Source organism: Schistocerca piceifrons, chromosome 10, assembly GCF_021461385.2.
Source record: "Schistocerca piceifrons isolate TAMUIC-IGC-003096 chromosome 10, iqSchPice1.1, whole genome shotgun sequence".
In the NCBI taxonomy this organism is placed as follows: Eukaryota; Metazoa; Arthropoda; class Insecta; order Orthoptera; family Acrididae; genus Schistocerca; species Schistocerca piceifrons.
This window is the reverse complement of record NC_060147.1, coordinates 32,551,180-32,578,305: the sequence shown is the minus strand read 5'-3', so window position 1 is coordinate 32,578,305 and position 27,126 is coordinate 32,551,180. Positions and strand designations below refer to the sequence as shown.

At 44.7% G+C, this 27,126-nt stretch overlaps 1 protein-coding gene across 1 annotated transcript in view; it reads right to left on the bottom strand.

Annotated features, from left to right (window-relative positions):
- LOC124718659 (aminopeptidase N-like) overlaps positions 1 to 27,126 on the bottom strand; it is a 180,877-nt gene that overhangs the window by 50,249 nt on the left and 103,502 nt on the right. Inside the window, exons 10-12 of the mRNA XM_047244286.1 lie at positions 17,284 to 17,479; positions 10,193 to 10,467; positions 2,010 to 2,200 (exon numbers count right to left, since the gene is read on the bottom strand). Coding sequence (XP_047100242.1) covers positions 2,010 to 2,200; positions 10,193 to 10,467; positions 17,284 to 17,479 — 662 coding nt within the window. The remainder of the gene's footprint in view (positions 1 to 2,009; positions 2,201 to 10,192; positions 10,468 to 17,283; positions 17,480 to 27,126) is intronic.

Sequence of the window (27,126 nt, the reverse complement as noted above, 5' to 3'; positions counted from 1 at the left end):
TGATCGTTACTGGTATGGTGTGCTGTAATATTGTTGAGTGTGTTTCTCGTAAGTTGTGTTTTCATAGATTTGGTTTAATTGTTTAGTTCTATTTAATCGAGTTTTTGGTGTTTTTTGGGTTTTTGATCATGGAATGTCACACTTACTTAGTACCTTCACATGCATGACAGCGACAAAGTAAGATCCTTTAATTGGGCGGGTTGGTTAACTATTTACTGAAAATTTTTGATATAATATAGAAATGTTGACAGGAAGAAAGGCCACCAAGGAAAAGACCATGGTATAGCATTGTAGGTGATGTCAGCACAAGCTGATTACTTACCTCGTGTGTACATTCACAATGACCCAACAGAAACTCTATGAAGAAGGTTAGGTGATACACAACAAGCATTAATTATTAGTACTGTTATTGACCCACCTAGGTAGTGGGATGAAGATGACTCAGCACAGGAATGTCAGCAGATGTAGAAGCATTACCACCAATTGTGTGATTGGGTTGAAGAGTTCCTAGATAACAGAACACAGCATGTCATTCTCAATGGAGAGAAGTCTTCCGAAGTAAGAGTGATTTCAGGGGTTGCCGCAGGGGAGTGTTGTAGGACCGATGCTATTCACAATATACATAAATGACCTTGTGGATAACATCAGAAGTTCACGGAGGCTTTTTGCGGATGATGCTGTGGTATATCGAGAGGCTGTAACAGTGGAAAATTGTACCAAAATACAGGAGGATCTGCAACGAATTGACGTATGGTGCAGGGAATATCGATTGAATCTCAATGTAGACAAGTGTAAGGTGCTGCGAATACATAGAAAGAAATATCCCTTATAATTTAGCTACAATATAGCAGGTCAGCAACTGGAAGCAGTTAATTCCATAAATTATCTGGGATTAGGCATTAGGAGTGATTTAAAATGGAATGATCATATACAGCTGATCGTCGGTAGAGCAGATGCCAGACAGATTCATTGGAAGAATCCTAAGGAAATGCAATCCGAAAACAAAGGAAGTAGGTTAGAGTACACTTGTTCGCCCACTGCTTGAATACTGCTCACCTGTGTGGGATCCATACCAGAAATGGTTGATAGAAGAGATAGAGAAGATCCAACGGAGAGCAGCGCGCTTCGTTACAGAATCATTTAGTGATCGTGAAAGCGTTACGAAGATGACAGATAAACTCCAGAGGAAGACTCTGCAGGAGAGACTCTCAGTAGCTCGGAACGGGCTTTTGTTGAAGTTTCGAGAACATACCTTCACCGAGGAGTGAAGCAATATATTGCTCCCTCCTACGTATACCTCGCGAAGAGACCATGAGCATAAAATCAGAGAGATTAGATCCCACACAGAGGAATATCGACAATCTTTCTTTCCACGAACAATACGAGACTGGAATAGAAGGGAGAACCGATAGAGGTACTTAAAGTACCCTCCGCCACACACCGTCAGGTGGCTTGCTGAGTATGGATGTAGATGTATATTTAGATGTCCATACTGTCAGCAATACACGCAAATTCCGAGGTTGAGATGACCCAGAATGGGGCAATATCAGACTGTCACTGATAAACTCCAGAACTTATGTCACCCCACATAGAATATGCCAACAGATACAGACCCACAAATTTTGGTGAAGAGTACTGGCAACCCATCCAGACTTTAGGAATGAGTGGACCATGAAGTGACGATATCAGCATATGCAGGCTCTTGTCTCATATCTCCTGTCAATAATCCAGCTGATGTACTCCAGGATGGATGCGACACCATGGAGGGAGCCTCCGTTAGGAACTCAGTTTAAGTCCATTGGATCCTAATTTGCTGATGTCAGACGAGACAGAACCATTACCTCCTGTTTACAACGCAATCCAGCTGATGAGATCCAGGTTGGAAGTGACCTCACAAAGGAGATTCAGCCCTGATCCATTGCCTCGTTTTGGCACTTTTGGTCACCTGCCCCAATTTCAGATTAGAATTGCTTCTGCAGAGGATATATCAGAAAATATGGATCTCTTACCTCCTGGCACTGCTGTCAGTGATCCAGCTGAATTCTTCAATAGACAGGTCTCTGCAGTTGTGTAGGTTGCCACGACATGCCCAGGGAAGAAGCTGAGCATGCAGAACCCTCTCCACATGCGTCAAGTCGGACCGTTCCTCAAAGCCTCCTAGCCGTTCCATTACGGGATCCATTAATGTCGTCAGGTACACCTGTGTAGAAACAGCAGCGGGTCCAAGTCAGCACTGAGATGGTTTACCACGGCAGTGATAATCTTCAATTGTTTAACAGATGTACACACAAATGAACCAAGATAATGATTTGCAACTTACTGATTAGTTAGTTATGAAATTACGAGACTATGAGGGACAGTCAGATGTAAATCGACATCCACCACAACAGTAACAATGAATGGTTCGATTCAAAAGTAATCACCACACGCATTAAGACATTTATTCCACTGGGAGATGAAACAATCAATTCCTGTTTCACACAGCACAGTCAGACACTGACAGATCCACAACCGCACCTACCCTTGCACTTCCTCGTCCATCTGAAACCGACATCCACACATATGTCTTTCAGGTCGCCGAGTATGTGAAAACCACACAATGAAAGATCTGGGCTGTACAGAGGATGTCACACTGCTTCCCAGCCTGATCGCTGAAGTGCAGCATTCATCCAACTGGCAGAGTAGGTGCCAGTTTTATCGTGTAGCAGGATGATTCCACGTAGCAGCATTCTGACAGCCCGAGGGGAAACAGCACAGCCAACAGTGGTAACATCCCACATCTCACCCGTCAAAGAAAGCTAAGTGTATTCACACATTTTTCGATGAGATCATAATGAACCCCTTCGTCGACTGCAGGGTTCCTTGAGTGTGGGACCACAATCAATGCACAGAGCTTTGCAGAAACTGTTATGAATCATGAAGTCAAAACCCTAGGAATGCCATCATGATAATGCTGGCCCCCACACTACCAATCAAACAAAAACTACACATCAGTGATTTGGCGGGGAAACATTGCAACGTCCTCATTACAACTCGGATCTTCCACCATGTGAGCTCCACATCTTTGGCAACTTAAAGAAAGACATACGTGGACATTGGTTTCAGTGCAGGAGTGGGTGTGGTTGTGGATCCATCACTGGCTGGTTCCAAATGGTTCAAATGGCTCTGAGCACTATGGGACTTAACATCTTTGGTCATCAGTCCCCTAGAACTTAGAACTACTTAAACCTAACTAACCTAAGGACATCACACAACACCCAGTCATCACAAGGCAGAGAAAATCCCTGACCCCCCCGGGAATCGAACCCGGGCGCGGGAAGCGAGAACGCTACCGCACGCCCACGAGCTGCGGACCATCACTGGCTGACCACATTCTACGAAACAGGAATTGATCGTCTCTTCTCCCACTGGGATAAATATTTTAATGGATGTGGTGATTGCTTTTGAGTGGAACCATTTCATGGCCCTGTTGTGGTGGGTGCTCGGTCTTCATTTGACTATCCCTTATATATGGCTGGCCAATACTTACTGAGGCTTGCAATATTTAATGTCACTGACAAACATACGTTATTTGGTCAAAAGTATCCAGGCACATACTAGTGGATATTGGTATGTGACATGTCCACCCTTTGCTTTTATGATGGCCTTGAACTGCGCTGGGGTAATTTCCAATGAGGTATCTAAATGTCTGTGGAGGAATGACAGCCCATTCTTCCTCAAGAGCTGAAACCAAAGAAGGTAATGATCTTGGATGCCAGGGTCTGGAGCGAAGTCAATGTCCTAATTCACCCCAAAGGTTTTCCATTCAGATCAGGCTTGGACTCTGGGCAGGTCAGTCCATTTCAGCAATGTGATTGTCCACAAACCTTCGTTCAAAGATACTGCTTTATGGGAGGGTAGACTGCGATGCTGATACAATCAATCAACATCTCTGTACTGTTTCTCTAATGCACACAGAACAACTAGTAATTTCCTCAGTCGTTTTGCATTTAGCATTTTCTTTTTCACAACAAGGGGATCACGCCTTAATCACGAGAAATACCACATACCCTAACACCATTTTCTCCATATATCATTACTTGGCACTACATATGATGGCACATAACGTTCTCCAGGCATTTGCCAAACCCAAACCCTCTCCATCGAATAGCCATAGGGTATTTTTTTTCTTTTTTTGAGTCATCAGTCTTCTGACTGGTTCGATGCAGCCCACCATGAATTATTCTCCTATGCCAACTACTTCATCTCAGAGTAGCACTTGCAACTTTGCTGGATGTATTCGACTCTCTGTTTTCCTCTACAGCTTTTGCCCTTCACAGCTCCCTCTAGCGTCATGGAAGTCATTACCTGATGTCTTAACAGATGTCCTAACATCCTGTCCCTTCTCCTTGTCATTGTTTTCGACATATTCTTTTCCTCTCCGATACTGCACAGAACCTCCTCATTCCTTACCATATCAGTCCACCAAATTTTTAACATTCGTCTGTAACACCTCATCTCAGATGCTTCAATTTTCTTCTGTTCCAGGGTTTTCCCGCAGTCCATGTTTCACTACCATACAATGCTGTGCCTCAAATGTACATTATCATAAATTTCTTTCTGAAATTAGGGCCTATGTTTGATTCTAGTAAACTTCTCTTGGCCAGGAATGTCCTTGTTGCCAAGGCCACTCTGCTTGCTCTATCCATCATTGATTATTTTGCTGTCTAGGTCGTAGAATTCCTTAACTTCATCTACTTCATGACCATCAATCCTGATGCTAAGTTTGTCGCTGTTCTGATTTCTGCTACTTCTCATTACTTTCGCCGTTCTCCGATTTACTCTCAAGCCATATTCCGTACTTATTAGACTGTTCATTCAACTTTGCAGATCAGGTAATTTTTCTTAACTTTCACTCAGGATACCAGTGTCATCAACGAATCGTATCATTGATATCCTTTCACCTCGAATTTTAATTCCACTCCTGAACTTTTATTTCCATCATTGCTTCTTTGGTGTACAGATTGAACATCCCTGTCTTACACTCTTTTTCAACTGAGCACTTCGTTCTCGGTTGTTCACTCTTACTATTCCCTCTTCCGTCTTGTGCATATTGTAAGTCATCCGTCTCTCCCAACAGTTTATTCCAATTTTTTTGAGAATTTAGAAGATCTTGCACCGTTTTACACTGTCAAACGACTTTTCCCAGTCGACAGATCCTATGACCGTGTCTTGATTTTTCTTCACTCTTGATTCCATTATCAACTGCAATGTCAGAATTGCCTCTCTGGTGCCTTTACCTTTCCAAAAGTCAGGGCGTAGCGTCGTTCATCACTCCAGATCACTTGTTTCCAGTCATCCACTGTCCAGTAGCACCACTCTTTACATCTCCTCAAGTGTCGCTTAGTACTGCCTACGGAAGCAGGACGTAGCTAATGGGGACCCAGGCTTTTTAACTACCTATGCACAATCATAGACCTAGCTCATCTGTGATAGCACTTTGGAATTCCTGAATAATTCCTTCCGTTGAATTCATGCAACTTTTTATAACCACTTTCTGCAATGCTCAGCAGTCCATGTCTGTCAGTACAAGAGATTTTGGGGTTCGTGAGTCGGTTAGTTTTTTAGTTAATGAGTTCACTCGACAGTAAGTTTTGTTAGTTAGTTAGCTAGTCAGATGATGTGTTTGATAATTAAAAGTTGTGTAGCCTCATGACGACGAAACAAACTAAACTTATCCAAATCTCCGGTAAAAATAAATATGTGGGTCAACATTCGTAAGACTCTAATTCCTCTCTCTCAGTCCCGACCCTGTGGAGAGAGAGGGAGAGTTTTAGTTTTATCGAATCAAAATTTACGAGTGAATAAGTATTTTTTGATTTATCCGTCACCATTTTCCACGCAAAAATGAGAACATGGATTTTGTTGAATTACAGCACCAACTACCAAGAATCAAAACAAATGTTTAAGACAAAATGTACGTAGTTTTTTTATGTAGAATCTGATTCTGAAATAAAAAATTGGGGTTCCCATTTGAAACTGTAAAGTTGCCTCCCCCCCCCCACCCCCAGGGGGGTGGCGGGCTAATTTTAACACCAGCAGAGGTCCCCTCCAAAATAATCTACTTTGGATTCTACACATTTTTTTGCGTGAAGCTTATTTTTCGAGTTTTTTGGTTTGTCAACTTAAAATTTACATCCTGTATATAACATAATGAAAATATAATGAAAAATATATAATAATGTAATAAAACATATAGAATGGTAATATAAAGAAAAAACTCACGTGCATTTTCATGAAGTTGTAATGAGTTTCATATGTTATTTGACTATTTACTATTTGTAATTAAATTATCAAGGACGAGGGACTGGCTTGGAAATCCCATTTCAAACCTCGATAAATAATGATGTGAATCACATTCACAATGTGTGATATAGTATGTCACAATGTGCCAGACCACAAGGGTAATGTACAATTACACATCGGATGTGTTCTCGACATCACATGTTGCAGGATGGTATTTGGCATACAGGTATGGATAACATAAATTAAAACTCCATACAAGTACACATGGTTTTTTTTCATTGCATTACCTCTCCAATGTCATATAAATTAAATGACATGACCAGTGATGAAAAAACAGATTAATAATTAAGTCTGAGCAGGAGTCGAACCGTCGCCTCATATCTCTCTCACTTTCTCTCTTTTTTTTTCTTTTTAATAATGAGGAGAACGACCACGAATTGAACACGGACCCATAGTCTGGTAGTTTAGCACCTCTACCCCTCTTTTGTTTTTGCAGTTGGTCGGGGTGGACGTCATATAACCCCTGTTCTAGTTGATCGTTGAATATTTCACTCAGTTATTTTATTACTGAGACCAGCTTGCCCTCTGACCGAACATGCTGAGGTCCTGTGATGACGCCATTTGATCACTATGAGCTCTGATGTCTGGCACCTATGGACGGATACATAAGCCACATAATAGATGCGTGAAACATCTCTTGCGCTGTTCTTGGAATTTCCAGAGTAATGCACCTTACTACTTGTACATTTTGTTGTTGTAATGACCTACTAAAGGTATACAAACTTTGAAATAAATCTGTGATCCCAACTTCGTGGCTTTTCTTTTGAAGTGACATCCAATGTGTAGTCCAGATTCGATGACACTGAGCCCTAGCGACCCAGCCACGTTGCTGTTACAGCTTCTCTGCAGACAACACTTTACTCCCCACCTCTTTTTCTTCTCGTGGGTCCGCCTCTCATGATATGTGGTGGTCAACCCTACATTGCATGGGACCATTGTGATACTTTTGATCTCGTAGTGTATATAACACAAAACTATTCTTTCCTTCCTCAGGAAAGACAGAGTAGATGACTGAGACCACAGAAAGAGAGGGAAGCCAGGTTTTCCAATCTCCCCTCTCTCTTCAGCATACTCTACAAACATGACACCACAGAACACACACACACACACGCACACACATATTAACAGATACACACAAGACTCAACCCACGCACACTTTGAGGAAAGGGGCTGCTGTGCACAGCCACAACATTTTCTCATGAGCTCAGACATGCTGTCTGGTATTGATAGATTGCACCTACCAAGAAGAATTACTCTGAAAACCCATCATTAAGTGCAAAATACCGTAGACAGCACAAATAAGAAACGTGGAGAGAAGTTGGAAAAATAGTACAAGTCACACCCATCTACAGAAAGGGTGGACATAGTTATCCGTAAAAGCATTGTCCAATTTCATTGATATACACCTATTGCTGAAACAAAAAGCATTTTAACTTGAACGTTATTAGCTATCTTCAAAAGAATGATCTCCTTCATGCCAACCAACACGGACTGCAGAAACATTAATCATTCCAAACGCAACTTCTGTTTTGGTTCAAATGGATCTGAGCACTATGGGACTTAACAGCTGTGGTCATCAGTCCCCTAGAACTTAGAACTACTTAAACCTAACTAACCTAAGGACATCACACACATCCATGCCCGAGGCAGGATTCGAACCTGCGACCGTAGCAGTCGCGCGGTTCCGGACTGAGCGCCTAGAACCGCACGGCCACCGCGGCCGGCACTTCTCTTTTCTCACATGACATCCTGAAAGCAATGGATCACGTCAGTCAGGTGGATTCAATACTTTTTGTTTTCGGAAATCATTTGACTCACTGTGACATCAACATATTAAGAAAAGTGCAGTATGATGTGTGTCAAATCAAGTTTGTGACTGGAATGAGGATTTATTCATCGGGTGAACATAGCATGCTATCTCAGATAGAGTGTGGAAGTAACATTAGGCATGACACAGGGAAGTATATTCGGATTCCAAATGGATGAGCTTGATGTGGCACCTGGAAGAGGAAGGTGTCATGTCCCAGTGGACGTTATTGATGAGGTTGTGTGTTGTTGTAGCTGACCACACAGCATGCGGCCTGGGTTGAGCTAGGGCTCATGCAGTGTTACTAGAATCCTTCATCCAATGCTGAACAGTACACCAGGACCTGTAGAAGACCCAGACAGTGCAGCAACTGAAACCTCATGTTCTGAATTAGCTCTCTGGTTTCTGGCAGAGATCGAAGGTGATGATATGTGGCTTTGTAATACGCTGCGGAGTGACAAGGCACATTGTACACTACAGGGTGCAGTGAATGCATAGCACTGCCGAATCTGGGGTACTGTTAATCTGTGTGCTCTGCACAAAGAGCCACTGCACTTGCCATTTGTGACTGTGTGGTGTGATTCAGAAGCACCCTTATTCTTGATCCGTTCTTCTTTCAAGAGAATACACCCAGAGGGCATGTAAAGCGCACCGTGACTTCTTCACGTGATTGAGTCCCCCTTGTACAGCACGTGATTCCTGCTTTGGGAGAGTGCAAATGTGTGGAAACCACTGTTTTCATGCAAGACAGGGGCACACTTCATATCGCTCGCCCAGTCAAAGATCTGCTTAATACAATCTTCCATGAACGTTTTAGCTCCAGGGGCCTCCCAGAAGCATGACCTACAAGATCACATGACCTGAATCCATGTGGGATTTGGCTCAGGGTATATCTAAAAGAAGACATTTACCAGGGACACATTCGGTTCCTGAATGGCTGCAAGCAACATTGTTTTATGGATGCAGCATCTCGTTTATGTCTCCGACACTCATGTTAAACAAATGCGTAAATGCCAGTTAAACATAAAATCAGCATTATGCCTTTCTCAATTGTTTGATCTTTTCTACCATTGTTCCATTTCTAATCAATTAAATATGGAAGCATTTCTATATGTCATTGTATTGTATTGTACTGTATGTTAACCGGGGACCTAGAAACGACGGAGAGGCTCCGTCCCCGCCGCAGCTGCAGTAGTCCACAATCCCACCAAGACTACCGCAGTCCACTTCACCCCTTTACGGCCCCACACCGAACCCAGGGCGATTGTGCAGTTCAGCCCCCGGTGGACTCCCCAGGGAATGTCTGACATCAGACGAGTGTAACCCCTATGTTTGCGTGGTAGACTAATGGAGGTGTACACGTACGTGGAGAACTGGTTTGCGCAGTAGTCGATGACATAGCGTAGCTGAGGCAGAATAAAGGGAACCAGCCCGCATTCGCTGAGGCAGATCGAAAACCGCCTAAAAACCATCCACAGACTGGCCGGCTCACTGGACTTCGACACAAGTCCACTGGGCGGATTCGTGCCAGGGACCAGGAGTTCGTTCCCACTCCGGAAAGCTGTTCTATATGTCATTCTTACATTCACAGTGCCAGATTTGCAAATGGTGGCCAAAATTGGAACTAATGATTTTCCAGAAAAAGTCTGTTCCTCATTAATGCATTAGCATAGATAGCTACAAAGTTTCGCTGCCATACTACAACTACAGCCATCACCGGACCTCTGTGAGTAGCTGCACTTTAATGGTAACCACCCAGTACTTCCGTATGTCAGCTACCTGTCATTACAGCAGATGTGGTGTTGGAATGCCTGCTAATTAGCAAGTCCCCAACATTGACCACTCATCCAATATGCAGCTGAAGCTAACTTGCTGCAATGCACAAGCCTTCAATAAAAATGATCACATAGGTTGGTTCTGATGGCAATGTCACAGTACCCTTTGCCACTAATTTCACAGTGATTTGGAGGGTATGGACTTAGATGTAGATGAAACTGCTGCTATGGTGGTATTATGTGCTAGAGAGAACAGCTAACTTACCAGCAAGTTCTGCTGGAGGTCAGAATTGGCGAGCCTCTGGTAGAGGAGAGCGAAGTTGGGCAGGGCTGCCATCCACGGCAGGGGGTCGGTCTCGTGGTCCAGGTAGCGCGTCAGGTCCATCGCCAACTCGTAGTCCAGCTGGCTGGCCGAGGCCAGGGCCAGTGCGTCGTCCAGGATCTGGGCTCTGGACAGTAGGTGGATCTGTGATGGGTCGGACTCCAGCTGGGACTTCAGCAGCTGCCAGTTCTGCTCGTCGTACTGCACCCGGTAGTAACCTGCGTACAGCCGGGGGACCAGTGATGTGACCTGCCCATCAGTTGGAACACTGAGCAAGTTGTACACTGCTGGCCATTAAAGCTGTAACGCCGTGAAACCTGTATTTAGCAAACATTAAAAGGATCTTGGCTGTAGAAACTGCATTCTATTGTTATATAATATTGCTAGTCCCACTGGTTAGGATCCAATGAGTGGTATTTGATTACAGGCTACTGAAGCTTGGATGGCCAGAATCAATGCCGTTCAACAGTGGTCGACAAACGTTTTTGTTCGAGATCTTATGATGACGTTTGTGGATGGAGTACCAGATCACATGTATAGGAGAAAGTGGGGTAAGGCCAGCTAATGGAGTGAAACTGGGTATCAGTGTTTCTAATGTCACTGTTTATGTCCGCTGGTGGAGAGATACAGATCTATACTCCATTGGCCAAGAAGAAGAGCGACCATCTTGGCTTGTTGCTGTCCGGTTCACAGCATCTGTGAAGGTAAAGTTACAAGATGTGCTTGATACAACTTTCATTTTGCTTCAAGACAAAAGTTATTTCCGTAGGTGCAGATAAACAAGACTCACTACATCCTGGGTGGTTATAATTAAACTTTTCCTATTTAACACATTATAACAAGGAAACTAATTACTGTATGAGTACCAAACTTGGTAGCATTAATATCAAGGACATGGGAAAGAGAAATAATGCAAAATCAGTTCATTTGAAACACTTTTAATGCCCTGCCATGGTACATCATAATAATACATCCCATTGCGCGGAGTGGCCGCCCGGTTTGAGGCACCAAGCCACAGATAGTGCGGCCCATCCTGCTGGAGGTTCGAGTCCTCCCTTGGGCATGTGTGTGTGTGTTGTCCATAGCGTAAGGTAGTTTAAGTAGTTTGTAAGTCTAGGGACCAATGACCTCATGCATTTCGTCCCTTAGTAATTCACACACACACCATTACATACCAGTACCATTACTACTACAAACAAGGGCTCAATATGGCGCCCATCAGAGTCCAGAAGATTCTGAAATCTCAGGATTGCACTCTAAACGGCAGAACAAAGCATGTCCATAGCTATGATGGCTATCTCTCTTGATACAATGCGCTACAGTGTGAATATTCCCCTAGTAAACACTGTCCTTCAGGTAGCACCACAACCAGAAATCACAGGGAGAGAGATCACCGGCCGAGCATTTGGAAACGATCGGCTGATAATTCTATCGTTTCCAAACGTGTTTCGGAGAAGCAGGTGAACTTCCCGAGCAATGTGTTGTGGGGCCCGATCTTGCATGAAAACTGTTGCGTTCAATGCATCTCTCCTCTGTAGGGTGCGTATGACATGCTGGTGAAGCATGTAACAGTAATGCTGGCCAGTCACACTGCATGTGATTGGTCCTTGAGCGCCAAACTGTTCAAAAAAGAATGGGCCAATAAGGAATGTAGCTATGAAGCCACACCATATGGTGACACGTTCACCATACAATGAAACTTCATGCACAGTGACTGGAGATGAAGATTTCCTACCACTCGCCAATTCTGTGCGTCCACCTCATCCATCAGAGTAAAATGGGCTTTGTCTGTCCATAGGATGGTCCAGGGCCAGCGCTTGCCATGTGGAGATCGAATTCAACATGTCGTGCATCTTGTGGTGCAAGCTGAAGTACGATATGGATCTTGTATGGATACCATTTGATAATGGTTTGCAGCACCTTCCGTACAGTGAACCACGGGATGTTCGACTGTCATGGCACAACACACACACACACACTGCCTGACGATCGGGAATTGTGCACAGAGTTGTGTGCTGTAGCAACAGCGATTTCATCATCCACCTGTGGTGCAACAGGTCGTCGGCCTCTTCCTGGAGCGACGCCCAGTTCTCCAGCTGATTCAAACATCTTCATCATGTTCCGCACAGGTGGGGAAAGAGGATCCTTTTGTAATTCTTTCAGCTGGCGATATTCTCGAAGTGCAACTGCGACATTACTGTTGTTTTGATAATAGTGCTTCACCAATAATGCTCTGCTCCTTTTGTATCTACATCTACATCCATACTCCGCAAGCCACCTGACGGTGTGTGGCGGAGGGTACCCTGAGTACCTCTATCGTTTCTCCCTTCTATTCCAGTCTCGTATTGTTCGTGGAAAGAAGGATTGTCGGAATGCTTCTGTATGAGCTCTAATCTCTCTGATTTTATCCTCATGGTCTCTTCGCGGGATGTACGTAGGAGGTAGCAATATACTGCTTGCCTCCTCGGTGAAGGTACGTTCTCGAAACTTCAACGAAAGCCCGTACCGAGCTACTGAGCGTCTCTCCTGCAAAGTCTTCCACTGGAGTTTATCTATCATCTCCGTAACGCTATCGCGGTTAGTAAATTATCCTGTAATGAAGCACGCTGCTCTCTGCCGGATCTTCTCTATCTCTTCTATCAACCCTATCTGGTACGGATCCCACACTGCTGAGCAGTATTCAAGCAGTGGGCGAACAAGCGTACTGTAACCTACTTCCTTTATTTTCGGATTGCATTTCCTTAGGATTCTTCCAATGAATCTCAGTCTGGCATCTGCTTTACCGACGATCAACTTTATATGATCATTCCATTTCAAATCACTCCTAATGCGTACTCCCAGATAATTTGTGGAATTAACTGCTTCCAGTTGCTGACCTGCTATTTTGTAGCTAAATGATAAGGGATCTATCTTTCTGTGTATTCGCAGCACATTACACTTGTCTACATTGAGATTCAATTGCCATTCCGTGCACCATGCGTCAATTCGCTGCAGATGCTCCTGCATTTCAGTACAATTTTCCATTGTTACAACCTCTCGATACACCACAGCATCATCTGCAAAAAGCCTCAGTGAACTTCCGATGTCATCCACAAGGTCATTTATGTATATTGTGAATAGCAACGGTCCTACGACACTCCCCTGTGGCACACCGAAACAAGGTCATGTTGACACGTCAATAAGTGCTCAAGTGTGTGAGACTATGAGTCACGATCGCTGATCACAGCAACTGGTGGTCATAGTCGGAACTGGATGGTGGCGCTGTGATGCGTGGAAATCATGCAGCCCATACTCTGGACATTAATGCTACTGAGTTTGGTACTTGTGCAGTAATTAGCTTCAAAAAAAATTGTTCAAATGGCTCTGAGCACTATCGGACTTAACATTGGAGGTCATGAGTCCTCTAGAACTGAGAAATGCTTAAACCAAACTAACCCAAGGACATCACACACATCCATGCCCGAGGCAGGATTCGAACCTGCGACCGTAGCTGTCACGCGGCTCCAGACTGAAGCGCCTAGAACCGCTCGGCCACTCCGGCTGGCTAATTAGCTTCCATGTTATAATATATTTAATTGGGGATAGTTTAATTATAACCCTCCGGTATAAACTGTTGGGCAAAAATTAAGGAAGAAAGTAAGTTTCGCATCATGTGTCACTGAGAAGTAACATATAGCAATGAAATTTGGACGGTACATAGAACGAATAGCTATAGTATAGTACACAATATGACTGAAAGAAATACGCGATAGACCCACAGAAACGACACTTTTATTCAAAGACAATAATTACGCTGAAGTCACCACGGTTTATGTTGGTCTCCTTGACATTACAGAAGCCAGGACATGGTTGTTAATAGAGTGCATCATCACCATGGATGTCCACATGCTCCCATGTTGGTAGGGTGTTCATTCCTCCACCAGCCAAGTTGACCACTGCTGAGTGGTCACTGGAGCATGTGGACGTGCTGCAGTATATATCCCCAATGCATGCCACACATGTTCAGTGGGATATAAGTCAGGGGATCAGGTATGCTAGCCCATTTGCCAAATATGCTTTCATTCCAAGACTTCCCCCACCTGCACTGTTCAATGCGGTCACGCACTGTCATCCTTAATAATTAGGCCAGGACTAGATGCACCCCTGACAAGGAAGGAGTACAGTGTACTGTGGAGTGTACTATGATCAAAGATTTGGAGGTCAGTATGCCCATGCAACTTTATGCTTCTTCGCACCAAGATACCTGGACCACCAGAATGACCATGATTGACAGGGTCCTTGGGTGCTTTATGTATTCACCACATGAGCACTGTCGAACATTATAGTTTTGGTTGTCCAAGTATAATCGTGTGGAGAGGCATAATCTTGCACAGAGGATATTCCGCGAATGGCCTGGCTTATCTGCTCCCACGACTAACATCCTATTTAGAACGTGTGAGTTGCACTGGCAAGACATATTTTATCACATCCATATGCACCAACGACCATCAAACAGTTGTCTGCTGCACTGTTGAAGGAACGGAACGCTCTACAACAAGAAATCCTTACCAACATTCTGGCCACCATGGGGGCAAGTTGCAGAGAATGCATTACCGTTTGTGGTGATCACACGCCCTCTTAAGAACCATGTCACACCTTTTGTAATGTCCAGTGAACCATCATGAATCGTGGGGACTTGAGTGTAATTATTCTCTTTGAGCCAAAGGGTCGTTATTGTTCATCTCATTGCGTACTTGTTTCAGTTAGCTTCAGTATCGTACTGTATCAGTTCTTTCTATGTACGGTGCAAGTTTCAATGAGCTGTCTTACTTGACTGTAACACACCATGGGAAAGTTACTTTCATTCGTAAGGTTTGCACAACAGTGTATGCATATTGCTTCGTTTTATTTTCTTCCAACTTGTCATTGCGAGCAACAGAAAAGTTACGGTAGCTCCGTAAAAATTGCTTTTAGTGTGAAAATTAGAACAGAATTGTTTGACTCCTTTCAGCATTCCCTATATGTTGTTGAATTTTCAACAAACATTGTTAAGTTATCCGTACAAAAAATTTTAAAGAAATAATATATTTTGTTTCGCTTACTTTGGCCTTCTCATTTGCAAATCTGAAGACGGCTGGCAGTCACAACTGAATCTGATCGTTGTAAATACACTACTGGCCATTAAAATTGCTACACCAAGAAAAAATGCAGATGATAAACGGCTATTCATTGGACAAATATATTATACTAGAACTGACATGTGATTACATTTTCACGCGATTTGGGTGCATAGATCCTAAGAAATCAGTACCCAGAACAACCACCTCTGGCCGTAATAACGGCCTTGATACGCGTGGGCATTGAGTCAAACAGAGCGTGGATGGAGTGTAAAGGTACAGCTGCCCATGTAGCTTCAACACGATACCACAGTTCATCAAGAGTAGTGACTGGCGTATTGTGACGAGCCAGTTGCTCGGCCACCATTGAACAGACGTTTTCAATTGGTGAGAGATCTGGCGAATGTGCTGGCCAGGGCAGCAGTCGAACATTTTCTGTATCCAGAAAGGCCCGTACATGACCTGCAACATGCAGTCGTGCATTATCCTGCTGAAATGTAGGGTTTCGCAGAGATCGAATGAAGCATAGAGCCACGGGCTTAAGACATCTGAAATGTAACGTCCACTGTACAAAGTGTCGACAACGCGAACAAGAGTTGACCGAGACGTGTAACCAGTGGCACCCCATACCATCACGCCGGGTGATACGCCAGTATGGCGATGACGAATACACGCTTCCAATGTGCGTTCACCGCGAAGTCGCCAAACACGGATGCGACCATCATGATGCTGTAAACAGAACCTGGATTCATCCGAAAAAATAACGTTTCGCCATTCGTCGTTTACCACATCGCAGGCGCTCCTGTCTGTTATGCAGCGTCAAGGGTAACCACAGCCACGGTCTCCGAGCTGATAGTCCATACTACTGCAAACACCGTCGAACTGTTCGTGCAGATGGTTGTTGTCTCGCAAACGTCCCCATCTGTTGACTCAGGGATCGAGAAGTGGCTTCACGATCCGTTACAGCCGTGCGGATAAGATGCCTGTCATCTCGACTGCTAGTGATAGGAGGCCGTTGGGATCCAGCACGGCGTTCCGTATTACCCTCATGAACCCACCGATTCCATATTCTGCTAACAGTCATTGGATCTCGACCGACGCGAGCAGCAATGTCGCGATACGATAAACCTCAATCGCGATAGGCTACAATCCGACCTTTATCAAAGTCGGAAACGTGATGGTACGCATTTGTCCTCCTTACACGAGGCATCACAACAACGTTTCACCAGGCAACGCCGGTCAACTGATGTTTGTGTATGAGAAATCGGTTGGAAACTTTCGTCATGTCAGCACGTTGTAGGTGTCGCCACCGGCGCCAACCTTGTGTGAATGCTCTGAAAAGCTAATCATTTCCATATCACAGCATCTTCTTCCTGTCGGTTAAATTTCGCGTCTGTAGCACGTCATCTTCGTGGTGTAGCAATTTTAATGGCCAGTAGTGTACATAGTTTTATTTTCTTCCAACTTGTCATTGCGAGCAACAGGAAAATTACGGTACCTCCATAAACTGCTTTTAGTGTGAAAATTTGAACAGAATTGTTTGACTCCTTTTAGCATTCTCTATATGTTGTTGATCTTTCAGCAAACATTGTTAAGTTTTCCTGTATATAAAATTTTAAAGAAATGAAATATGTTTTGCTTACTTTGGTCTTCTAATTTTCAGATCTGAAGATAGCTGGCAGTCACAACCGAAACCGATCGTTGTAAATGTAAAACCAGTGATAGCCGCCATGAGTAATGAAAGGAGAAAAGCAACAAAATTCATATTTCATGTATGAGAGATGCTATTGTGAACGACTAACTGGAGCAATTCAGATCTGGCGACTGAGTTAGCGTTTTGGGTTTTCCAGCCACCAGCTCCTCATCGCCTCACTGAAAGAACTTTCGGGACTTCCGACAGGCCCAGAGCTTGTTGAGCAGCTTTCGCTGATACCGTACCTGTCTGCTGGACGTTCATCACCACCCACTGGTCCGGCGAGGCCGTGATGTCCAGCTCCAGTGGAGTGTCTTGGATCAGGTAGCTGCTCGGCGCGGTGTTCTGGAACATGTCCTGCTGCCACGCCAGCGTGATAGGCACTATCCACGGTGCGGTGCTGTCGTCTTTTGTGTCGTCGGGGTCGTCATAGAAGCGCTCCTGCAGCAACAACATGCATCATCTATACCACTATATAAGCAAAAGTCGTCGTATAATGTTGTTACCAAAAATATCGAAAAGTTATTGACGGATTTGCTTCAGATTTTTACTCGCTGTTCTAATAAACATTTGCTTGGTTATGCGCTACATATTTCTTTATGGTACAGGGTATGTCAATAAATACGAGATACAGAAAGGTAAAACGTTGTTTTCAAAAAGTCTCGCAAAGTTATGCTATATACACTCCTGGAAATGGAAAAAAGAACACATTGACACCGGTGTGTCAGACCCACCATACTTGCTCCGGACACTGCGAGAGGGCTGTACAAGCAATGATCACACGCACGGCACAGCGGACACACCAGAAACCGCGGTGTTGGCGCAGCATTTGTGCACCGCCGCCGTCAGTGTCAGCCAGTTTGCCGTGGCATACGGAGCTCCATCGCAGTCTTTAACACTGGTAGCATGCCGCGACAGCGTGGACGTGAACCGTATGTGCAGTTGACGGACTTTGAGCGAGGGCGTATAGTGGGCATGCGGGAGGCCGGGTGGACGTACCGCCGAATTGCTCAACACGTGGGGCGTGAGGTCTCCACAGTACATCGATGTTGTCGCCAGTGGTCGGCGGAAGGTGCACGTGCCCGTCGACCTGGGACCGGACCGCAGCGACGCACGGATGCACGCCAAGACCGTAGGATCCTACGCAGTGCCGTAGGGGACCGCACCGCCACTTCCTAGCAAATTAGGGACACTGTTGCTCCTGGGGTATCGGCGAGGACCATTCGCAACCGTCTCCATGAAGCTGGGCTACGGTCCCGCACACCGTTAGGCCGTCTTCCGCTCACGCCCCAACATCGTGCAGCCCGCCTCCAGTGGTGTCGCGACAGGCGTGAATGGAGGGACGAATGGAGACGTGTCGTCTTCAGCGATGAGAGTCGCTTCTGCCTTGGTGCCAATGATGGTCGTATGCGTGCTTGGCGCCGTGCAGGTGAGCGCCACAATCAGGACTGCATACGACCGAGGCACACAGGGCCAACACCCGGCATCATGGTGTGGGGAGCGATCTCCTACACTGGCCGTACACCACTGGTGATCGTCGAGGGGACACTGAATAGTGCACGGTACATCCAAACCGTCATCGAACCCATCGTTCTACCATTCCTAGACCGGCAAGGGAACTTGCTGTTCCAACAGGACAATGCACGTCCGCATGTATCCCGTGCCACCCAACGTGCTCTAGAAGGTGTAAGTCAACTACCCTGGCCAGCAAGATCTCCGGATCTGTCCGCGATGGAGCATGTTTGGGACTGGATGAAGCGTCATCTCACGCGGTCTGCACGTCCAGCACGAACGCTGGTCCAACTGAGGCGCCAGGTGGAAATGGCATGGCAAGCCGTTCCACAGGACTACATCCAGCATCTCTACGATCGTCTCCATGGGAGAATAGCAGCCTGCATTGCTGCGAAAGGTGGATATACACTGTACTAGTGCCGACATTGTGCATGCTCTGTTGCCTGTGTCTATGTGCCTGTGGTTCTGTCAGTGTGATCATGTGATGTATCTGACCCCAGGAATGTGTCAATAAAGTTTCCCCTTCCTGGGACAATGAATTCACGGTGTTCTTATTTCAATTTCCAGGAGTGTGTATATACAGCAAAGTCCCGCTAATCCGAATCCTTGTAACCCGAACGTTGGGTTAATCCGAACATGAAAAATGTTAGTCTGAGAATGCAAAACTGTGCGGTAAACTGCTGTACTTACACACCATTTTAATTTACACAGTACAGTAAATTTTGGAAACAGGTTGGAGAGTTTGGGTCAAGCTGCTGGAAAACCATTCTGGAGTGTAATTAGCAGTCTTCGAAAGGGAGGTAAGAAGGAAATGACAAGTATTTTGGACAGGTCAGGAAAACTGCTGGTGAATCCTGTTGATGCCTTGGGCAGATGGAGGGAATACTTTGAAAAGTTGCTCAATGTAGGTGAAAATACGATCAGTAATGTTTCAGATTTCGATGTACAATGGGATAGGAATGATGATGGAAATAGGATCACATTTGAGGAAGTGGAGAAAATGGTCAATAGATTGCAGTGCAATAAAGCGGCTGGGGTGGATGAAATTAAGTCGGAACTCATCAAATACAGTGGAATTTCAGGTCTTAAATGGCTACACAGGATAATTGAAATGGCGTGGGAGTCGGGACAGGTTGCATCAGACTGGACGAAAGCTGTAATCACACTAATCTTTAAACATGGAAACAGAAAAGATTGTAACAACTACAGAGGTATCTCTTTAATCAGCGTTGTGGGTAAAAACTTCTGAGGTATTGTTGAAAGGAAAGTGCGAATATTAGTTGAGGACAAATTGGATGAAAATCAGTGTGGGTTTAGGCCTCTTAGAGGTTGTCAGGACCAGATCTTTAGCTTACGGCAAATAATGGAGAAGTGTTACGAGTGGAACAGGGAATTGTATCTACCCTTTATAGATCTAGAAAAGGCGTATGACCGGGTTCCTAGGAGGAACTTATTGTCTGTTCTACGAGATTATGGAATAGGAGGCAAACTTTTGCAAGCAATTAAAGGTCTTTAGATAGATATTCAGGCAGCAGTTAGAGTTGACGGTAAATTGAGTTCATGGTTCAGAGTAGTTTCAGGGGTAAGACAAGGCTGCAACCTGTCTCCACTGTTGTTCATATTATTTATGGATCTTATGTTGAAAACAATAGACCGGCTCGGTGAGATTAAGATGTGTGAACACAAAATAAGTAGTCTCGCATATGCGGATGACTTAGTTGTGATGGCAGATTCGATTGAAAGTTTGCAAAGCAATATTTCAGAGCTAGATCAGAAATGTTAGGACTATGGTATGAAGATTAGCATCTCCAAAACGAAAGTAATGTCAGTGGGAAAAAGATATAAACGGATTGAGTGCCAAATAGGTGGAACAAAGTTAGAACAGGTGGACGGTTTCAAGTACTTTGGATGCATATTCTCACAGGATGGCAACATAGTGAAAGAACTGGAAGCGAGATGTAGCAAAGCTAATGCAGTGAGCGCTCAGCTACGATCTACTCTCTTCTGCAAGAAGGAAGTCAGTACCAAGACTAAATTATCTGTGCACCGTTCAATCTTTCGACCAACTTTGCTGTATGGGAGCGAAAGCTGGGTGGATTCAGGTTACCTTATCAACAAGGTTGAGGTTACGGATATGAAAGTAGCTAGGATGATTGCAGGTACTAGTAGATGGGAACAATGGCAGGATGGTGTACACAATGAGGAAATCAAAGAAAAACTGGGAATGAACTCTATAGATGTAGCAGTCAGGGCCAACAGGCTTAGATGGTGGGGTCATGTTACACGCATGAGGGAAGCAAGTTTACCCAAGAGACTCATGGGTTCAGCAGTAGAGGGTAGGAGGAGTCGGGGCAGACCGGGGAGAAGGTACCTGGATTAGGTTAAGAATGATTTTGAAGTAATAGGTTTAACATCAGAAGAGGCACCAATGTTAGCACTGAATAGGGGATCATGGAGGAATTTTATAAGGGGGACTATGCTCCAGACTGAACGCTGAAAGGCAAAATCAGTCTTAAATTACGATGATGATGATGATGAGTACAGTAAGCATGTATTAGAAAAATTGGCAAGAAAACATTAGGTTTAAACAATGCATAACAATGAAAGAAAAGCTGTCAAACTTACTAAAATACAGCGGACATTTTATCCCTACTTTTTAGATGTCAAAACCTCAGTCATTGTTGTTTGGCGTAATGGAGACAGTCTGTTATATGACATATAGTTATGCCTTCGTCTCGTAAACATCAAATCAGCGGGTGCAGCAGTGGACTGTTGCTCCAAATAACGTAGCGCGAGGTCAAGGGCTTCTCCTTCGTCACTGTGTGGCACCAGCTTTCAGGCTCACTGTCACTTCTTCCTGGTCTCGAGTCACAGCAGCAACTAAATCAGCGTCAGTCAGGTTCTCCACTCATGCCCCATTTGCTGCCATCCACTCATCTACGCCTACTTCACTCGCTTCTTCACATCCAGGGATTGTCTGTATCATTTGGAGTATATTTTCCTCTTACTTTTCAATTAGGTTGTCCTGAAATTCAAGAGATGTTCACAGTTTTCTCCGCGATTCTAAAATATTCTGCCATCCCTCAGCGGCCCAATAAACAACATCCTTCACATTGGTCTTTTTTATTTTGTCCACTAGAGGAATGCCTGGTCCATCGGCTGTAGAAGTGGTGTAACATTCGGCGGCAAAAAACTTCGCCACAATTTCTCCATCGCATAATTCCTCAGTGCCGGGGTGAGATTGCGTGTTATCAATCAAAAGGATTGCACAGGGAGACAAATGATTTTTCCTTACAAAACCGTCGAATAGAGGGAACAAACTGGCCGTGAAATCATTCTTTGAACAGCTTACCATCCATACATGCTTTTTCTGGTTGCGATAATATACGGACAGGGACTAACAAAGTTACACGATCTTTGCAGCCGGCCGGTGTGGCCGTGCGGTTCTAGGCGCTTCAGTCTGGAACCGCGTGACTGCTACGGTCGTAGGTTCGAATCCTGCCTCGGGCATGGATGTGTGTGATGTGCTTAGGTTGGTTAGGTTTAAGTAGTTCTACGTTCTAGGGGACTGATGACCACAGATGTTAAGTCCCATAGTGCTCAGAGCCATTTGAACCATTTTTTTTGTTTTTGAACGATCTTTGCTTATTTTAAAATCAGGAGCATGGTCTTCTGCTTTTGATGCGAGGCTTTTTGTTGACAATGTCCTAAAATTAAGGCCAGTCTCGTCAGCGTTATAAATTTGTTGGGAAGAATGCTTCCTCTCTCTTATCATTTTTTCAAACTCATCCAAGTATTCCTTCGCTGCATCACAGTCAGAAGAAAGCTTCTCTCCAGTAATTGTTAGCTGACGTATTCCACGACGGTTTTTGAGTCTGTCCAACCAACCCCTACTCGCACTAAAAGACTCATCATCATTCATTAACTTGTTCAGGCAAATAGCGTTCTCCTGAACCAGTGCTCCACCCAAAGGAGGTCCTCTTTCTCTTTCCTGCGTAAACCACAGGAAAAGAGCTTCATCCACTTTATCGTACAGGGACTGTTTAAAGTCTGCCGAATTTCGAGTGTTGTTCCCGAAGAGGTTGCACGGGACTGTCCAGGCTTCAGTCGGTTCTTCTTCCAATCACAAGTGGTTGCTTAACCAACACCCAGTTCCGTTGCCAGTTTAGATACATTTTCACCATTCTATATCTGCTTCAAAGCATTTAGTTTTTCTTTGAGTGTTGACGTTATATATTTCCGTTTACTCACGACGAAAATACGTACACCGCTATACCTGAACGAATACAGTACAACTGTTACACGTGCCAGCGATCGATAACATAACCAAGCGCTTTGCGAGCCAACTGGCGGTGCACTGACTGCAGACACTACAAGGTCTCAGCAATGCACAACAATAAGGGCAGGGAGTAAGAGTGAGCCATTGTTCCCACACTTGTCCCCATTTGTTACCATGGTGTACCTACTTATCTGCTTGGTATACCTCACCGTAATTCCGACTCATCCGAACAAATCGGTAATCCGAACAAGGTCTTGTCCCAATTAGTTCGGGTTAATGGGACTCTACTCATCCTCCACTGAGGATGACACGGCGGTCGGATGGTCCCAGAAGGCCGCCACTCGTGGCCTGAAGACGGAGTGCTATTTAGTACATAATGCATAACAACATGCATATTATATATATATATATATTTCAAAAAAATTGTTCAAATGGCTCTGGCACTATGGGACTTAACTTCTGAGATCACCGAAGTTAAGTGCTGTCGGGCGTGTTCGGGACTTGGGTGGGTGACCATCCAGGCCGCCATGCGCTGTTGCCATTTTTCGGGGTGCACTCAGCCTCGTGATGCCAATTGAGGAGCTACTCGACCGAATAGTAGCGGCTTCGGTCAAGAATACCATCATAACGACCGGGAGAGCGGTGTGCTGACCCCACGCCCCTCCTATCCGCATGCTCCTCTGAGGATGACACGGCGGTCGGATGGTCCCGGTAGGCCACTCGTGGCCTGAAGACGGAGTGCTATTTAGTACATAATGCATTACAACATGCATATTACATGTATTCAGTTAAAAATGATGTATCACGTCTTTTACAAACAGCTTTAACACTTATTGTACAGACGTTGTACGGTTCACGAAACAGGTTCGAATATCCCACCATGAACGTCAATGCACTTTTGCGCTCTAGCGAGATAACATGTTGTGTTGCTTGTTCCATTGCCTGTGGTTGGTTCCCAATCAATTCTGCAGCGTTCATGATGCGACGAAGCAGTTCATCTCGTGTATTTACCTTCTCATTATGCATCTCTGATTTCATCCAACCCCATAAACAGAAATCTAAAGGTCAGGTGATCTTCGAGCCCTGTTAATAGCACCGCCTTGGCCAATCCAGCGATTAGGGAAGGTGCGGTTGAGTTGGTCCCTCACACGTAAGGTAACATGTTGAGGGTCACCGTCATGTCGACATTCCAGTTCGGTTGGCTAAAGAAACGTCTTCCAATAGTTCCACAAATGAGTTTTCCAAAAAATGCAGGTACCTCTCTCCCGTCAATCGCTGATTGATAATAAATGGACCTATCAATAGGTTACCGATCATGCTGTACCAAACATTTATGGCAAAACGGACCTTGAAATTGCTATTCACTGAAGCGTGTGTATTTTCCCGTGAGCATCGATGATTATTGCGTGTGTTGTTTATTCCATGTCGTGAAACCTGGGCTTCGTCAGTGAATAGTATCTGTGGAAGCAAATAACTATTCTCAATTACCCAGTGACAGAATTGAAGTCGTTGGGCATTGTCGCCAACGTGGAGATTTTGGACACGAAAAAAATGGCTCTGAGTAGTATGGGACTTAACATCTGTGGTCATCAGTCCCCTAGAACTTAGAACTGCTTAAACCTAAGGACATCACACACATCCATGTCCGAGGCAGGATTCGAACCTGGGACCGTAGCGGTCACGCGGTTGGTTCCAGACTGAAGCGCCTAGAGCCGGCCGCGGTGGCCGTGCGGTTCTGCCGCTGCAGTCCGGAACCGCGAGGCTGCTACGGTCGCAGGTTCGAATCCTGCCTCGGGCATTGGTGTGTGTGATGTCCTTAGGTTTAATTAGTTCTAAGTTCTAGGGGACTTATGACCTAAGATGTTGAGTCCCATACTACTCAGAGCCATTTGAACCATTGAAGCGCCTAGAACCGCACGGCCACACCAGCCGGCTTTTGGACACGCTTTATGTGAAATGGATACAGGTTTTCCTCATGTAATGTTTCCCATACACATGTCTGTGGGACGTTGATAAGCAGGGACATTCGTCGTATGCTCGTACTGAAACTGCGCTCAACACCTGGCGATATTTCTTCCTGTTCTTGCAATGTTTGCTGACGTGCACGCTCGGACGAAAAATGTCTACTTGTAAGAGAGTCTGTTGCACGCAAAGTGATAAACACTTCGGCAAACAGCCTGTGATCAGGTGATGGTCAAGTCGGAAAGCGCCTGTGGTATTTTTCTCTTGCAGATATGGTTTTATATCTGCGTATTCCTCAGTACTGTAGACGTGTGGAATTGTTAGCAGCGCTTGTACGAACACTGTTAGTGACTAGGGCCTCCAAAAAATGGCTCTGACAAGGGAACCTCCCCATCGCACCCCCCTCAGATTTAGTTATAAGTTGGCACAGTGGATAGACCTTGAAAAGCTGAACACAGATCAATCGAGAAAACAGGAAGAAGTTGTGTATAACTATGAAAAAAATTTTGAAAATATACAAACTGAGTAGTCCATACCAAGATGGGTAACATCAGAGGCACAAATAAGCAAATTCCTCCGTGGTCCCGTGGTTAGCGAGAGCAGCTACGGAACGAGAGGGCCTAGGTTCAAGTCTACCTTCGAGTGAAAATTTTAATTTTTTATTTTCAGTTTATGTGACAAACTCTTACGTTTTCATCACTATTTTGGGAGTAATTCTCACATCCACAAGAAAACCTAAATCGGGCAAGGTAGAAGAATCTTTTTACCCATTCGCCAAGTGTACAAGTTAGGTGGGTCGACAACATATTCATGTCATGTGACACACATGCCGTCACCAGTGTCGTGTAGAATATATCAGACGTGTTTTCCTGTGGAGGAATCGGTTGACCTATGACATTGCGATCAAATGTTTTCTGTTCCCATTGGAGAGGCACGTCCTTTCGTCTACTAATCGCACGGTTTTGCGGTGCGGTCGCAAAACACAGACACAAAACTTATTGCAGTGAACAGAAACGTCAATGAACGAACGGACAGATCATAACTTTGCGAAAATATAGTAAGTAAAATTTTCAGTCGAGGGAAGACTTGAATGAAGGACCTCACGTTCTGCAGTTACTCACGCTAACCACAGGACCACGGCGTTTCTGAGCTTGCACGCTCCTTGATGTTGCCTATCTTGCACATGGACCACTCAGTTTGTATATTTTACTAATTTTTTTCACGGTTCCACATAACTTCTTCCTGTTTTCTCGATTGATCTGTGTTCAGTTTTTCAAGGCCTATTCACTGTGCCAACTTATAACTAAATCTGAGGTGGGTGCGATGGGGAGGTTCCCTTGTGAGCACTACCGGACTTAACTTCTGAGGTCATCAGTCCCCTAGAGCTTAGATCTACTTAAACCTAACGAACGTAAGGACATCACACACATCCATGCCCGTAGCAGGATTCGGACCTGCGACCGTAGCGGTCGCGCGGTTCGAGACTGTAGCGCCTAGAACCGCTCGGCCACCCCGGCCGCCACTAGGGCCTCCAGTTAACAGCATACACTACACAGCTAAGCGATCCGTCGCCGGTACACTACACAATGCGGCTTACACGGCAAAACTGTGCAAACAACGGGTGATTGTACTACGTACGTCACATGACCATAATACGTGATAGGTCGCATAGCGTAAACATGGCATGTACCCCTGTACTGTTTGCAAGAAAATCACGTTACGGTCCAGTCGTATTGCGTATGCATTCACGTTGTGCACATCAATTTTGCAGAATGTAAGTTTCTTTCAATATCCATACCTTCTTAACGAAGCATTTGCGGACCTATATTCATATAACACTTTTTGTTCAGAATTACTTTGACCTTTCCTCCACAAATACCCTGTATATTATACAGGGTGTAAATTTTGACAAACCAGAATAACTCGAAAAATAAGCTTCACGAGAAAAAATGTGTAGAATCCAAAGTTGATTATTTTCGAGAGGGACATCTGCTAGTGCTAGAATTAGCCCGCCACCAAGCCCTCTGGGGGTGGAGCGGGAGGCAACTTTAAAATTTCACATGGGAACCCCCACTTTTTGTTGCAGAATCAGATTCTACATAAAAAACTACGTACATTTTGTCTTAAACATTTGTTTTGATTCTTTGTAGTTGGCGCTGTAATTCAAGAAAATCCATGTTCTCATTTTTGCGTGGAAAATGGTTGCGAATAAATAAAAATTACTTATTTACTTCGTACATTTGGATTCGCTAAGACTAAAACTCTCCCTCTCTCCCAATAGGATGGAGTGTGAGAGTGAGGAATTAGAGTTTTACAAATGTTAGGGTCAATATTT